Source organism: Pituophis catenifer, unplaced genomic scaffold (assembly GCF_029215685.1).
Source record: "Pituophis catenifer annectens isolate HBS135680 unplaced genomic scaffold, rPitCat1.0.hap2 SCAF_1, whole genome shotgun sequence".
NCBI classification, from domain to species: domain Eukaryota; kingdom Metazoa; phylum Chordata; class Lepidosauria; order Squamata; family Colubridae; genus Pituophis; species Pituophis catenifer.
In genome coordinates this window covers 220,644,744-220,659,768 of record NW_027256881.1, presented here as the reverse complement: position 1 = coordinate 220,659,768, position 15,025 = coordinate 220,644,744, and the positions used below count along the sequence as shown (strand labels likewise).

General features: G+C 37.0%; 1 protein-coding gene across 4 annotated transcripts in view; it reads left to right on the top strand.

Moving 5' to 3' along the window:
* The window catches only part of CCDC93 (coiled-coil domain containing 93), a 38,368-nt gene extending 29,485 nt beyond the window's left edge, over nt 1-8,883 (top strand). For 2 of the 4 annotated variants that reach the window (XM_070957045.1, XM_070957042.1), the window contains 5 exons: nt 1,214-1,296; nt 2,889-2,926; nt 5,517-5,601; nt 6,699-6,812; nt 7,715-8,883. In XM_070957045.1, the coding sequence (XP_070813146.1) occupies nt 1,214-1,296; nt 2,889-2,926; nt 5,517-5,601; nt 6,699-6,812; nt 7,715-7,768 (374 nt within the window). In that variant the 3' untranslated portion in view covers nt 7,769-8,883. Of the gene's footprint in view, nt 1-1,213; nt 1,297-2,888; nt 2,927-5,516; nt 5,602-6,698; nt 6,813-7,714 lie in introns of those variants that run through there. The other 2 variants (XM_070957043.1, XM_070957046.1) reach the window with 2 other exon arrangements.
* The last annotated feature ends 6,142 nt before the right edge of the window (nt 8,884-15,025 follow it).

Genomic DNA, 15,025 nt, shown 5'->3' with positions numbered 1-15,025 from the left:
GGACACCTGGTGTAGATTAAGGATACAATTTAGTAATTCGCTGTTTTGGAAACAGAACTATGTAGGAACAATTACATCAAAAATGGATGCACTTGTAAACACAGGCACCCAGGGGAATGTCTGCTGAAATCAATAACCCATACAGTTACTCTCTTAAATGAAATGGTTTTATTAGATCCCTTTCTGAACATTTAAGTATAGAAAGGGTGCTACTTTAATGGTATATAAAAATATGAAGAGAGCAGTGGCGATCTGTGAAAAGAAAACTTCCTGAACGCATGATTGAAACACCCTTTTAACATAATGGATCAAAATACTCCAAAGACGAATGCAAACTTTCAGTCCTGTTAATCATCATTTGGGATAAGGAAAAGAACTGGACTACTGAATTGTTTTTTTTCTCTGCACACACTTTGAGATAACATTAGATTCACTGATGGCAGCTTAGTGAGGATTTTCTTTGAACAAACATGCTAGATACCTGGATTGTGACATATTCTAAGTCAGTTAGATGTAGTAATAGCTACCCATGCCTTGCCTTGCTACATCACATCATAGCTACTATGATATAGGTAGTCCTCAACGATCATTTGCTTAACAACCATTCAAAGTTACAGCAGACCTCCCAAAAGGTTTTTTTTTTTTGCAGTGTCCTGCAATCACATGATACCAATTTACAATAAGTCTGCCAGAAACTGGAATTTTCTTCCACTTTCCAGCAGGAAAAAAAGCCCGTAGTGAACAATGGGTTCATTTAACATCCTTATTGTTTGCTTAAGAATCACTGCATTGGCTTAACAACAGCTACATTGGGTCAAACATGGTTTTTTCAAACCGCTTTACGATTGTCATGACTTAACACCCATAATTGCCAGGTTCAATTACAGTTGTAAATCAGGGACTACTTGTAGGAGACTATCCTTAAAAGGTGTATGCTGGCTTGGGAATTCTGGGATTTGAAGACCACCTATCTTAAAATTGTCAAAGTAGGAATCCCTGATCTAGACGTTTAAGTCTTAAATAATTTGAGTGCTATTTTACTGTTATTTTTAATCTGTATTTTGAAATAATTTTCCTTCTGTTTTAATTTTTGTTTCAACATCTTTGAATATTTGTTGCAGTAGGAAAGTGGGCTATAAACTAAATAAATATACAATCAGTTGTGGTCTGCTACATTTTTAACTTGTTTTTCTGAATTCTTGATTTTTCTCAGTATCAGCAACACACAAAGAAACAAAGCAGTTTTTTACCCTCTACAACACACTGGATGATAAAAAGGTGTATTTGGAAAAAGAGGTAAATAAGATTCGCAGTAATTTGGGAAAACACAAAGCCTATTTTTGAGCTTGATAATATCATGAAATAATTCAGCTAAGGCTGCAAATCCTACATCTCATTATTTAGAACTAAAATACACTTTATGCTTGCTTATTAAATTATATTGGGGTACACTTGGAATTTGTAAAACAAACAACCCTTTGCTTTAAAATATTGTTAATGTTGTGGATATAAAGATAGGTTCAGCAGTGTTATACCTCAGTGAATCAGTGTGCGACTGATGTCCACGGAATATGAGAATTTGCCACAGTCAACTTACTGTGGCTAACTCACAGCGGCCAGCTCACCACAACCAACTCACCACAATTTGCTGCGGCCATTTTGTCAGAGGAAAATTCAACAATTTTATTTAATTCATCATTTTAGTCATTGTCTATCCACTGCAGGATGAACGCCTTTTCCACATGTTTCCAACCAATACAGTCCTGAGGTTTCCAATTCGGCCTGCAATACTTGCTGATTTTGTTGATCCCTCTTGTGTTAGGTCTTTTTCATGGATGCTTTTTATCAAGTGGGATCCATTTTATGACTGCCTTGGTCCACCTGCCATCAGTTCTTTTTGCTATGTGACCAGCCTATTTCCATTTCCATTTATTTAATTATTTAAAATAAATTAAAAATTATTTTTATTTTTGTCGTTCACATCCCATTTTGTTCCTCCTTTTGCATCCTTTCTTTAATTATTCTATTTCACCATTTCTTCAATATTATGTAACTTTTGTCCCACGGCAAGTTGGCCGTAGCGAATTGTTCTTTGGCGAGTTGGCTGTGATGAGTCATCCTAGACCCAATGTCCACATGCTGGTACAAGGAGGGATAAGAGGATAAGTCTAGATTATGCAATATAACTGTATAATTTATGGTGCTGGTTAGGAATTCTTCAATTTTTCCTCATAGATACTGTTTAATTTTGGTATCTTAGCCTTTGAAGAAAATAGATGGAATACTGCCCAACCTAATTTGTTTTACTAAGAAATTAATCAGTTTGGTCTACTTTAGCCTGTTCCACTAACTTATTAGGAGCTTAATCTTCTTTCAATGGAATTCTGTTCTGTGGATGACTCATTGAATCTAGTATTTTTTTTTACTAATGATAATCTTTGCAGCCTTATTATCAGAATTCATGTTGTATTTATCTAAATATCTGTGCTAGCTTGAACAGTGGTATATTTGTAAATACAATAAATATTTGGATACTTTAGACTGTGGTAATCTAAATTTCCTGCCAGCAGACATTTTATATAGTGCTGGAAATGTGATAGCATATAGTATTTGCATTTAATATACCAAGGTAAACACAAACTGGTTCATAGATAAATATTCTTACCACAGTGATTGCAAGTATGCATAAATAAGCTATCAAGCTTTACATCTCATTTTTTTGCAATCCAGAATATGAAGAGTTCACATGTTCATGTGCCAGTAATCATGTAATCAATACTCTATTGTATAATATATAATCATATACAAATTGCTTTTTAACAAGCCTATTGCTTGAATGACTTTATAAAACTTTTTACATCGGAAACTTTATATTTGGGCTTTTTCAGGTTAATTTGCTTAATTCCGTTCATGATAACTTCCAGCAGTAAGTAGACTGAACACATTTTTTTCCTTTGGGCTAAGCATAGTTTCATAACATCTTGTGTTCAAGTTCAATTTAAGTAACACTGTTAAAGCCTTTACATATACATTACAGTATCTCAAACCATGAATTATAAAACTCTACCCAATAGTTATACTTGCTCGTGCAAAATATACTCCTCCTACTTTTCTCTGAATTTTTCAACAGTGTAGAGCAGGGGTGTCAAACTCACGGCTTCACATTGTCGTCATGTGACGTATCACAATTTTCCCCCCTTAAATGGGGGTGGGGGTGGCCAGCGCATAGTGCGTCTAGCCCACAGCCCACGAGTTTGACACTCCTGGTGTAGAGAATCAGTTTGGTATAGTGGCTAACTAGATTAGTGCTGGCCTAGAAACCAGGAGACTGTAAATTCGAGTCCTGCTTAGGCACATAAAGGCAGCTGGGTGACCTTGGACCAGTCACTCTCTCAGCCAATCCTACTTCACAGGGTTGTTATGGGGGAAAATAGGAGGGAGGAGTATTAGGTATGTTTGCCATCTTGAGTTATTTATAAAGTAATCAAGGTAAAGAAAAAAATCTAATAAATAAACAATAAATATGCCATTGGTTGTGTGCCATTGGTTGGGAGAAATAGAAAATGGTGCTCTAAGTATTTGGTTTTTTGTTCTTGACTCCTGGCAGCTTGCAATCTCCCAGTTTCTAGCCTGGTGCCTTAACCACTGTCCCAAACTGGCTTTCATGTATTTTTTGTGCTTTAGTAATATTCTTCTGAATCTAAGTTATTTACTTAGGGCACATAAGTAAAATTGCTTGTCCTCAGACAGCATGGCTGGAACTAATAACAGTGTCACTAATAACAGTCCAAGAAACCATAAAAGGTTGGTTTGCAGCTACACCACTTAAAGAAACGAGTCCCTAGGCATGTTTGCAGCTAAACCATAATTGGTCGTGGTTGTGTCTGCAAACACATAGAGACTTTTGTTGTGAACAGAAAGATTTCATGGGGTTCCTGAGAGTATTTTGCCTGCCAGATTGTCTTGTTTTAGCAAGAGCTCTTTATGCTCGTTGAACATTATTTGGAGCACTTGTTAAACCGGGGTCTCAAACTTAAATCATCATGAGTGCCCCATGAGAACTACTTCCATTAACTGGAAGGTTGCCACATTAAAGCCTCCTCATATTCCTAAATTGATACAAAGCACTTTGACAAGCGAAAAGTAAAGGGAATGAAAAGTATCACAGCATGCTGTTAAACATACATTTATTAAATTAACAACAACAAAAACCCTCCTTTTCTGTGAAATAGAAACTTGCCATCTGGTTAACCCCTTTCTCAGTCCTAGGCAAAGGCAAACCACTTTTGAAAATGTTGCCAAGAAAACTTCAGGGACCCTGCAGGCAGAAGTCAGACTGATGGATGGATTGGATGGATGGATGGATGGATGGATGAATGAATGGGTGGAAGGAAGGAAGGAAGGAAGGAAGGAAGGAAGGAAGGAAGGAAAGAAGGAAATAATCTTGTAGGAAAAGTATCAGGCTGCCCAAATCATGCCTTTTTCTTTTTCTGGTCTCTTCTTGACTGGAGTAATAGGTTTGTCCTTTGGTTTCCTTTCTGTTCCCTCTCTTTGCTGGGCAGAGAAATCTTGCTTGCTTTTTGCCTTTCCCAGTTCTTGCCAAAGACAGGGAGTAGTATGGAAGGACGGCCAGACTCTTCCTCTTCAACTACCTCTCCTCGTGGTAGCCCTGGTCTCCTGCCTTTCCTCCCTGACCAAATTTTATTTCCTTCTTGTCTCTACCTGAAGGCATTACCTGCCACAGAGTCTGAGAACAGAAGATATCGGCCATGAGCAGTTTTGAGATTATCACTCTGAGACCACTTAACCATACCCTCCTAAACTGGGAGAGCCATTGGATGGGACTGAGGCAAATTATGGGAACCAGATCACTCCTTACCCTGTTGCACAATCTGGATATCTACATGGTGTTCAGTGCCTTTGCTTAGGTATCACTTAGATGGTGTCTACAAAGCATTCTGGAGGGCTACAGTGATTTGGAGGTTACATATGATCACGGACTGTATGTTTGAGAGCCCTAAACTTTCAGTACTGCTTTTCATAGATGCAGGATACTATTTCCAAATAATGTTTTAATGAAACAAAGTCTATGTCTTACCTTCATTCTATGATGGTTTATTATCATCTTAGAATTCATAAGCTTACAGTAACTCTACTGACTATGTAAAGATCCAATTTGGTATAGTGGTTAAGGCATCAAGCTAGAAACCAGGAGACTATGATTCTAGTCTCGCCTTAGGCACAGAGCTGAATGATCTTGGGCCAGTCACTCACTCTCAGCCTTAGGAAGCAAGCAAAGGCTTGCCAAGAAAACTGCAGGGATTTGTCAAAGGCAGGAAAATAAGACTACACAAAAAGAGTAGGATGAACTTATACACATACACATATATGTATGCTCTCCTTCTTTAACTGTATATTGCTGTAGAAATATTAAGTCGGCAAAAATATCTCTTTTTTTAACTTTTCCAGTCTCAATCTTCCTGTCCAACATCTAAAACATTTTCTTTTCCTTTCAGAGCCATGGCTTCCCCTAGTGCTCGAGACCAATTCCTGCGACAAATGGAACAGATTGTAGAAGGAATTAAACAGAATAGAATGAAGGTTAGATGGCATTTTTCAGATATTATATACGTGGGCATGTTTCCTTTTTCAAATGTCAGTAGAATTGTTTGATGATACCCTTTCACTTCCTCTAAATATGAGCATACTTCAATGTGCTGCAGAGAATTGAATTAGAACAAACATTTTCAGAGAAGTGCGTTTCAAGTTAAGAGCTGTTCAGTCACAGAAAATATTGCCTTGATTGGGGTAGCTGAGACTGAATAGGGCCTGTCAAAACCTTTACACTGAGGTAGGGCAATTCATCTTGGCAAAGGAATTGTAGATTCCTTTGGATTAGATAAGAGCTGTTCAATATACTGCCTGCAGCGTATATTATTTGAACATCATCCCTTGCTGTAAATCACGGGTGTCAAACTTGCGACATCACATTGCTGTCATGTGATGTATCACAACATTTTTCCTTCACGGAGCTGGGGTGGGCGTGGCCTGCGAATGACGCATCCGGCCCATGGGCTGCCAGTTTGACATCCCTGCTGTAAATTAAAAAATTGGATGATATTGCAGAGCATTTAGTTTTTACTTAATCAGTTTTGACTGTCGTAGTTCAAAGCAACCATTGCTTGAATCAAGCACAATCTGCTCTGCTTTGCTCTGGCTAAACTTCATTTGATCCATTGTGGATTCAGGTAGGACAGAAACTGCCTGTGAGAGAAGAGTAAAAATCCCTTTGATCTAGATTTTCATATGGACCGTGAAAGTGGAGCCTCAGAGTTTTTCTAACTTCTATTTTTTTTAAGCAGAAGGAGCAAGGAAAGTTACAAAACAGGTAACAGAGTTAGGGTATTGAGGAGTTTATATAACTTTATTATATGATCTTTCAGGGTGCTGCCTGTTCTCCCCATTTCCCTGTTTAAAGATTTATAGATTAAGGTGCTGTAGAACAGTAGTTTTTTGGGAGGAGGGGGGTATAGAGAAAAATCCCTGAAAGTTTTTTATTTTTCTCTTTTTTTCTATCTATCTATCTATCTATCTATCTATCTATCTATCTATCTATCTATATCTCGCTTGATGTAGTTACTATGTATTGAATAATGTTGCATAGTGCCATCTGTCTTTTTTCTTTTTCCTTACAACAGTTGGAGAGAAAAAAACAAGAAAACAAAATGAGAAGAGACCAGTTAAATGATGAATATTTGGAATTACTAGAAAAGCAGAGACTTTACTTCAAAACAGTCAAAGAATTTAAAGAGGTAAAAGATGGGTGGCGGTTATGGAACTGGTATAATTTATATTTTCTCTACTAGAGTTCTAAACAGCTTGCCACTCCAGATACTATACCAGGGTTTAGAAAGGAAAGAACAATCAGCAACATGTGATAGCTATATAATAGACAATGCACAATCAAAACTTTATTCAGAGATCTTGGGTCATTTCTTAAACCAGGTTTCAATGGTCTTCACAATGGGTTAAGATAATAAGGTATGGTTATGCTATGTGAAGGACCAGAAACTACTTTTGATGTTGGTTTACATATGATACATCATAGCTTGATAATATTTTAAAATAGGGTTGCTTTTCAGCAAAGTTTTTTGATATTACCATATCAGTGGTGGGTTCGCACTGGTTCTATAGAACCGATAGTAAAACTGGTGGGAAGCTCCGCCCACCGACCCTGACGTCATCAAAATGCTTCTGTGCATGCGCAGAAGCTTCTGCGCGAGTGAAGCGAGCATGCGCGCATGGCCCTGCTGCAAACCAGTAGTAAAGGTAAGTAGAACCCACCCCTGCACCATATATTCTTTATCATCTAATGTCATATAAAACAGTCATATAAATCAATAAATTTAATTTTGGTAGTTAAAAGCTGAAAGCAGTATGTCGAATTGTTATATTTCATACATTATGACAGACCAGAACTTAGAATATTATTTGTTTGTTTATTTGGTTGATTGATTGATTGATTGATTGATTGATTGATTGATTTATATAGCTAGCCATCTCAACAAGTGACTTTTGGGTGGTTTTGTTCCTAATCACAGGCGTCCCCAACCTGTGGGCCACAGCACAATACCAGGCAGGACTAGCATTGTTGTTTATCCTAGATGTCTCTTTTAAGTTTTGAAGCACCCACCTGTCTCTTTTGCATCAACAGGAATGCCGCAAAAATGAAATGCTTTTGTCGAAGCTGAAGGCCAGGGGTCCCTGAAGAACTTCAGGCAGAAGGTTGTTTTTTTTTTTCCCCCTGTGATCAAGTTCATTATCTCTCACACATTTTTCAGTATTATTTAAAAATGTAATCCTCTCCAATTTTATCTTTGCACTAGTTAAGATTTCAGTTGCAATACACAGTTGATGTTTGAAGCAGAGAATAAATCAGTAATATGTAAAACAAAACCTTCTAACTTGTTTGGCCAACTTATCATATAGAACTAGGATTTACAGTGTTCTGTTTTGCCCTCTTGTGTGCATAAGGAGCAAAACTGAACCTGGATATAATCCACATGTAAAGTAATGATCAAAAAGGAATGTGAACTTCCTGGCAAGTGTTACCATATATGCATATATGTTTACTTCATAGAGTGGTAGTCAGGTTCCTTTTTGAGTTTGTGAGTCTCAAGTAAGAACAATTTTACTTAGCCCAAATTATAGCATTCAACTTTCATTCAGTTGACATGTACAATAAATATCCTGAATCTGAAATGCCCTATAAACTAGTAGAGGGCACTTTTGGTGTTATACTGGAGAAATGGTGAGGTATTACTGTGAGGAATCATTCACACACCTTCAGACACACGTACGTACACATCCTTACTGTGCAATTAGGATTTAATATTCCTGTATTGTCATCTGCCTTTCAGCTTTGGAATTTTGTTTTAAACAGTGTCCATCGATAGTAGTGGAAACTGGTTTTGGACAATGCAAGTTATTTGAAGGTGGGAAATTGTTTTGATCAACTTGTTTCAATAGGGAAGGGAAGTCAGAAAATAGGGAATAGGGAGGAAGGATTTTAGCACATATTTAACCGCCAAATCTGGTTTCCTTTTGTCTGTCTTCCATATTTCACCTGTGTTTCAACCCATCTGACTTAAATTCTGTGCATTGCTTCTTGTAGCATTGTGGAAAGTCATATAACCGTGAAGTTGCTTTTGGAAGCTAGTGAGGATCTGCAGATTTTTTAAATGTATTTATTTACTTAAGCAAATGTATATTACTGCCCATCTACTGGAAGGAATTCTGGGCAGTGAAAGAAAAAAAAGTTCAATCTGCATTTACAGTACTATAAGCAAAACATTCTACCAGAGTCTGTATTACCTGTATTCTTCTTCAGTGAGAAAACTAATAAAAATGAAGTCTTGTTCAAATTGAGTTTGACTCTGAGTGACTCTTGACAGAGAAGTAGTTTTCCAGTCATCTTCTGAAATGTTTTTTCAGCTTTTCAGCCTATTCCTAGTTCCGGGATTCTATGAAATATTAACCAGATGAGATCCTGTTTAAATTTTTAGAATATCCAAGGTCCACCAGGTGTTGCCACTGTTGATGTGGCTGAGAAATTAAAACGGGGAACAATATATTAGTTCATTTCTATTAGCCTAATTTCTGCATTAAATTAAAATAATTTGAGGCATCACTTGTCAGTACAACAGTTACACAAGAGTGAGCTGTGAAGTCTGTAATCCAAGCTTTCGGCTAAGGTCTGAAATACCAGAAAAATAATACCAATTATAAGTATGATTTACGAATCAATACAACTTTAAGTGCTTCATATTCTTCAAAAAGAACTCTGTAAATGTAAATTACAATTCCCTTATTAAATGTGGATTCCTTTAGATACCGTATTTATTGGTTATTCAAGTTCTCGTCAAAAATCCAGACATCCACTAGATGCTAATAGCTGAAACAGCAATACACGTTTATATACCATAGTAATACATGTTTATTACTGAAAAGTCCTTCAAATGCAAAAAGCAAAGGTATTAGCTTTGCTTTACATTTCCTATTGTAAAGTTGCCTCCAGCAATCATTCTTGGAGCTATGCTGAATGGTGGTGAAGCCAAACATTATTTCTTCAGTCAGGCTTTTTATGGGTTTACTTCTTTTCAAAATAAATGTGAATGAAAATGAAATGTAAAGACTCGAGTTATGGTGCCGAACTAATAACTTTTCCAAACTGATAAAGCATTGACATACTATTGCTTTTTAAATATTTAATCCCTCTAACACAAATCAAGTGTCAAACTTGATTTAATTGAAGGCCACAGCAGGATTGTGTTTGACCTTGAGGGACCGGGGTGAGCATGGCCAGAGTGGGCATGGCCAGCTTGATGTCACTCATGTCAGGGCGCCTGTGGTGACCCGAGTGCTCTGCCAGCAAAAATGGGCTCCGAGCTCTGTTTTCAGCTGCGACAGCCTCCTGCAATCTTCTGCCAGCGAAGACAGAGCTTGGGAATGCCACCCATGACCCTCATGAGTTCCGTTTTCGGCTGCAATAGCCTCCTGCAACCCTCTGCCAGTGAAGACAGAGCTCAGGAGGGCCACATGCACAGGCCAGATCTAAGCACCCCACAGGCCGGATCCAGCCCTCATGCCTTGAGTTTGACACCCCTGCTCTAACATATAATAGTCTTAACTGCTTTTTACCTAGGATACATACAATAGTTGTCTCTTATGAGCTTAGTTTTAATTCCCCAGTAAAATCTTGTACAGATAGTCCTCAACTTACAACAGTTGATTTAATGACCATTCAAAGTTACAATGACACTGACAAAAGTGACTTATGACCGTTTTTCACATTCATGACTTTTGCAGCATCCCCATGGTCATGTGATCAAAATTCAGATGTTTGGCAACTGGTTGATACTTATGACCGTTGCTGTGTCCCAAGGTCATGTGACCACCTTTTGCAACCTTCTGATGAGTCAAGTCAATGGGGAAGCCAGATTCACTTAACAAACTGGTTACTAACTTATCAACTGCAATGATTCACTTAACAACTACGGCAAGAAAGATCGTAAAATGGGGCAAAACTCAATAAATGTCTCATTTGACAACAGAAATGATGGGCTCAATTGTGGTCGTAAGTCGAGGACTACCTGTACTTGGAAGCGAGGTTGTATAAATACTGCCAAAAATTCTCATTACTTTTTTCCTAGCCTCTACTATAAACATAATTCAGGTGGTAGATTATGGAAGTCATGTAAAACCCCATACATGGGGAAATGACATAATGTGTCATCTATTGTATATCTCTGTTCTAACATCTTAAAGGAAGGTGGACTAATTACAGGTAGTCCTCGATTTACAACAGTTCATTTAGTGACTGTTCTAAATTACAACATCACTGAAAAAAGTTGATTTATGACCGTTTTTCACACGATCATGGTCACCTGATCAAAATTCAGACGTTTTGTCCACTGACTCGAGATCACGTGATCCCCTTTTGCAGCCTCCTGACAAGCAAAGTCAAAGGGGGAAGCCAGATTCATTTAACCACCGTGTTACTAAGTTAACAGCTGCAGTGATTCACTTAACAATGATGGCAAGAAAGGTCGTAAAATGGGGCAAAACTCACTTAACAAATGTTTCACTTAGTGACATAAATTTTGGGCTCAATTCTGGTCATAACTTGAGGACTACCTGTATATCATCCTGATAGATTCTGTTCAGGATACTTGAACCAAAGACTGATGATCAGGATAGGTAATTGCTGTTCTATTAGTTAATTATATTTTAAGAAATAATCTTCACACCCGTATATAAAATGTACATAAAGACAATGTGATTAGTCATTATGACCAGATTAAGATATCATAAACTGTCAGTAAAAAAATTTTCAGGAAGAAGCTTTCACAATTCTATTATTATTTCAATGGGTAAACATGGAATGAACAAATCTAATTTTATTGGTGAATAAATAGGCTTAGATGAATTTTTTTTTAATTGAAAATATACCTGCAGATTTCTCTAGCAATAACTTAGAGCTTAGCTTCTTAATAACAAAGACATCTCTCAAAAATATTGGATATCCTTTTGGAATGCTCTTCTCAATAAAAGTTTTGCCAACTTCCAATAACTTGATACCTGTCAGATACATTCAATTATGAGTCCAAAATTTCTTTTGTAGCTTCAGGATGACTGAGCCGATATTCATCACTTCGTGGCTCTCATTGGGTTGTTGTTGTTGTTTTTTTTAAAGTTTCTCTCTACCCTCTTGAAAATACATCTGCGGGCTCTCCAGGTTCAACACTGCATTAGTGAGTCTTCTCTTTGGACACCAACATCTTTAGAACTAATCATCAAATTGGCTGTTTGAAAAACAGTAATGGTTTGATAAAATGGTCTTTAATATCCCTGAGAAAATTAGTGGAGCAGGTAAGGTGCAGAAATGTGGCATTATCAGCAAAACGTTTGCATAGTTAGCTTCAGAGGGTGCACATGAATGGACAGAAATAATTGTTATGGGTGAGGAAGTCACTTTCCTCCTCCATTGATGGTTTTCACTAAGTGGTTATGGAGTTCATTCAAACCTTAAGCTTCCATTTTTTTTACTTGTCAAGTACTACTGCAATTTTGGGGGGAAAGGGGGGGGAACTGCTTTTATTTTGTAGATAATCATGCTGCAATTATAACCTTTCCTTCCCTCAAGGGCAAGCTATAATTTGGAGTAAAAAAAAGACAGGCTTGCATTAAGCGAAATTCTTTCTATATTTTCATAATATATATAAAAAGGAAAGCAATTGTCCCTTTAAATGGGAGTATAACAAAAATTCAGAGATGTGGATTTTCTTACCTAGCAAAAATTGAAAAAAACATGGGAGGCTAATCATAATTCACATTTAAGTTTGCAACTATTATTATGCATTGATTTTTTTTCTTTAAAGTTCCTTTTGCTTCATGATGACCGCAGTTATGAATGGAAACGAGCCACATCAGTTTCCTATCTTGTCCCAAGAAACTGGGGACAAGAAGCTTTGGCAACCAGTACAATCAACTCTTTAATTACCTTTTATCATTTCTTTTGTTTCTGAGTTAGAAGAATAATCTGAATACAGGAGAACACAAAGCAAACATGGAAATTGTGTTTGCTAAGAGATAAAGGCAGAAAGCATACAGGAGATAGCATCAGTGCACGGAAATGTTAAAAAGGAGAATTTTCCTACAAAATTGTGTTTGCGAATTTATCACCAAAATGTTTGTGTGTGATTGAGCAAGCAAGCGTAAAGCCTGTATCAGAGGCTACAGTGGTAGAAAATAAGATTATAGAAATATGATGTCTAAAACAATTAGCATGAGAGGGCAAGGTTTGCACGAGGGTGAGAAATATTTAAACATTTTTTTTGTTAAAACCATCTTGTTGTAAATGTTGAGGCATTACTTTATGGAAAAGTGTAAAAAATGAATAGATAGAATAGAATTCTTTATTGGCCAAGTGTGTTTGGACACACAAGGAATTTGTCTTGGTGCATATGCTCTCAGTGTACATAAAAGAAAAGATACATTCGTCAAGAATCGTAAGGTACAACACTTAATGATAGTCATAGGGAAACAGTCAATATAAATTGTAAGGATACAAGCAACAAAGTTACAGTCATACAGTCATAAGTGGGAGGAGATGGGTGGTGGGAACGATGAGAAGATTAATAGTAGTGCAGACTTAGTAAATAGTTTGACAGTGTTGAGGGATTTATTTGTTTAGCAGAGTGATGGCGTTCAGGAAAAAACTGTTCTTGTGTCTAGTTGTTCTGGTGTGCAGTGCTCTATAGCGTCGTTTTGAGGGTAGGAGTTGAAACAGTTTATGTCCAGGATGCGAAGGGTCTGTAAATATTTTCACAGCCCTCTTTTTGAAGTTTTCTTTCTTGCAGTGTATTGATTAATATTGACAGCTGAAGCTTGGGAATAAAGTAGGCTGCAGAAGCGCCTCGAGCAAAACAATTTCACTATTGTTACAGCCTCTCATGAAAATATTCAGATTGTTTATGTGCTGTGGTAGATGCCCTACTTAATAGGGCTAATTCCATCTAAAAGCTAAAACATGAAACACTTCAGATAATAGCTTTTCACATTGTAAGTAACTAGCCTTTATGGCCGATTTTCTCACAAACTCTATAAAGATATCTCCCACACAATAATGGACCCTTTCTGTAGTTAAGAGTGCCAAAATTATCCCCCCCCCCACAGAAAAACATTTTAAATGCTGTAAATGAGCTTCATAATTCTTTCCTTGTGCAATTTATTTATTTGAAAGTAAGGCAGCTTATAAAGCTGAACAACCCTAGCTGGTAGTTGTTTTGTCCCGTTGCTTATTATGAAACTAGCGTTATCTAATTTATGAAATCGTCACTACACCAGGCAGTCAATATATTGTCTATCTGTGCCATTTCATCTTGACTGCAATAGCTTTTTAATGCCTGCATGTGACATTTCTAGGGAATAGGCCTGGATTGTACCAGATTATTTATCACTATTGGGAGCCACAGCAAGGCAATTCTTATTTTAAAAATTCCCACGTGATCCTATTTTGATCACCTGCTTTTAACTGGCTTACAAAGTCCAATTTCGTTGTCAAGGTTCTCTGAATGGGAGACAATTCCTCAAGAAACTCAGAGTGGTTAGTGTTTCAACATCTTTCATCTTTATGAGACAAGCCTTGAGTGTGGGATAGTATATGCTATTAAGTAACCTTAAGATTGATAACAGGAAAAGTGCACAGGAAACTTTAGCTCTCCGGCTAATGTTTATCGTTGTTTATAGGTTCCTACAAAGCTAAACCTAATGCACAAAAGACAAGCAAGAATCCTATTTGTACAGCTCTGTATACATTAGATCGATGTTTCTCAACCTTGGCAATTTGAAGAAGTGTGGACTTCAACTCCCAGAATTCCCTGGCTGAAGATGTGAAGTTTACACATCTTCAAGCTGCAGAGATTCACATTAATCCAGATCTTTTTTTTTTTCTTGGAACAAAGAAAACACTTTACCGCCTGCCCACACTTACATACTACATTTACACAATCAGATGTGCAATAAAATAAAATAAATAAATCCACAGAACAGCGCATCTAGAAGTCACCTTATTAAAATGGAAAATGGTGAACCTTTATATGCAGTTCTTAAATAGTAATAAAAATTTCACAAACTGGCTATAAGCAGTGTTACGATTGCCTGGCCAAAATTATTCATTGGAAACTTTGCCAGAGGTTTGGATTTGAATGTAGTAAAAACTACCGGGACCATCAAGTTGAGAAGATTTTGGAAATTGAATGGGTTAAGATCTTATGGGATCCAAATACACAGGCATTTTGTTCATAATATGCTTTGTAGAGCAGTCATGGAAAAGAAGAAAATTTGGTTCAGTGATGTTGCTATACTGGATGATGCTAGGATTGAGGATTGGAAATTGGAAAAAAAATTATGAAGTATCAGGACTTGAATGCTTATAGAAAAAAAAATCTATTGTTATACAATT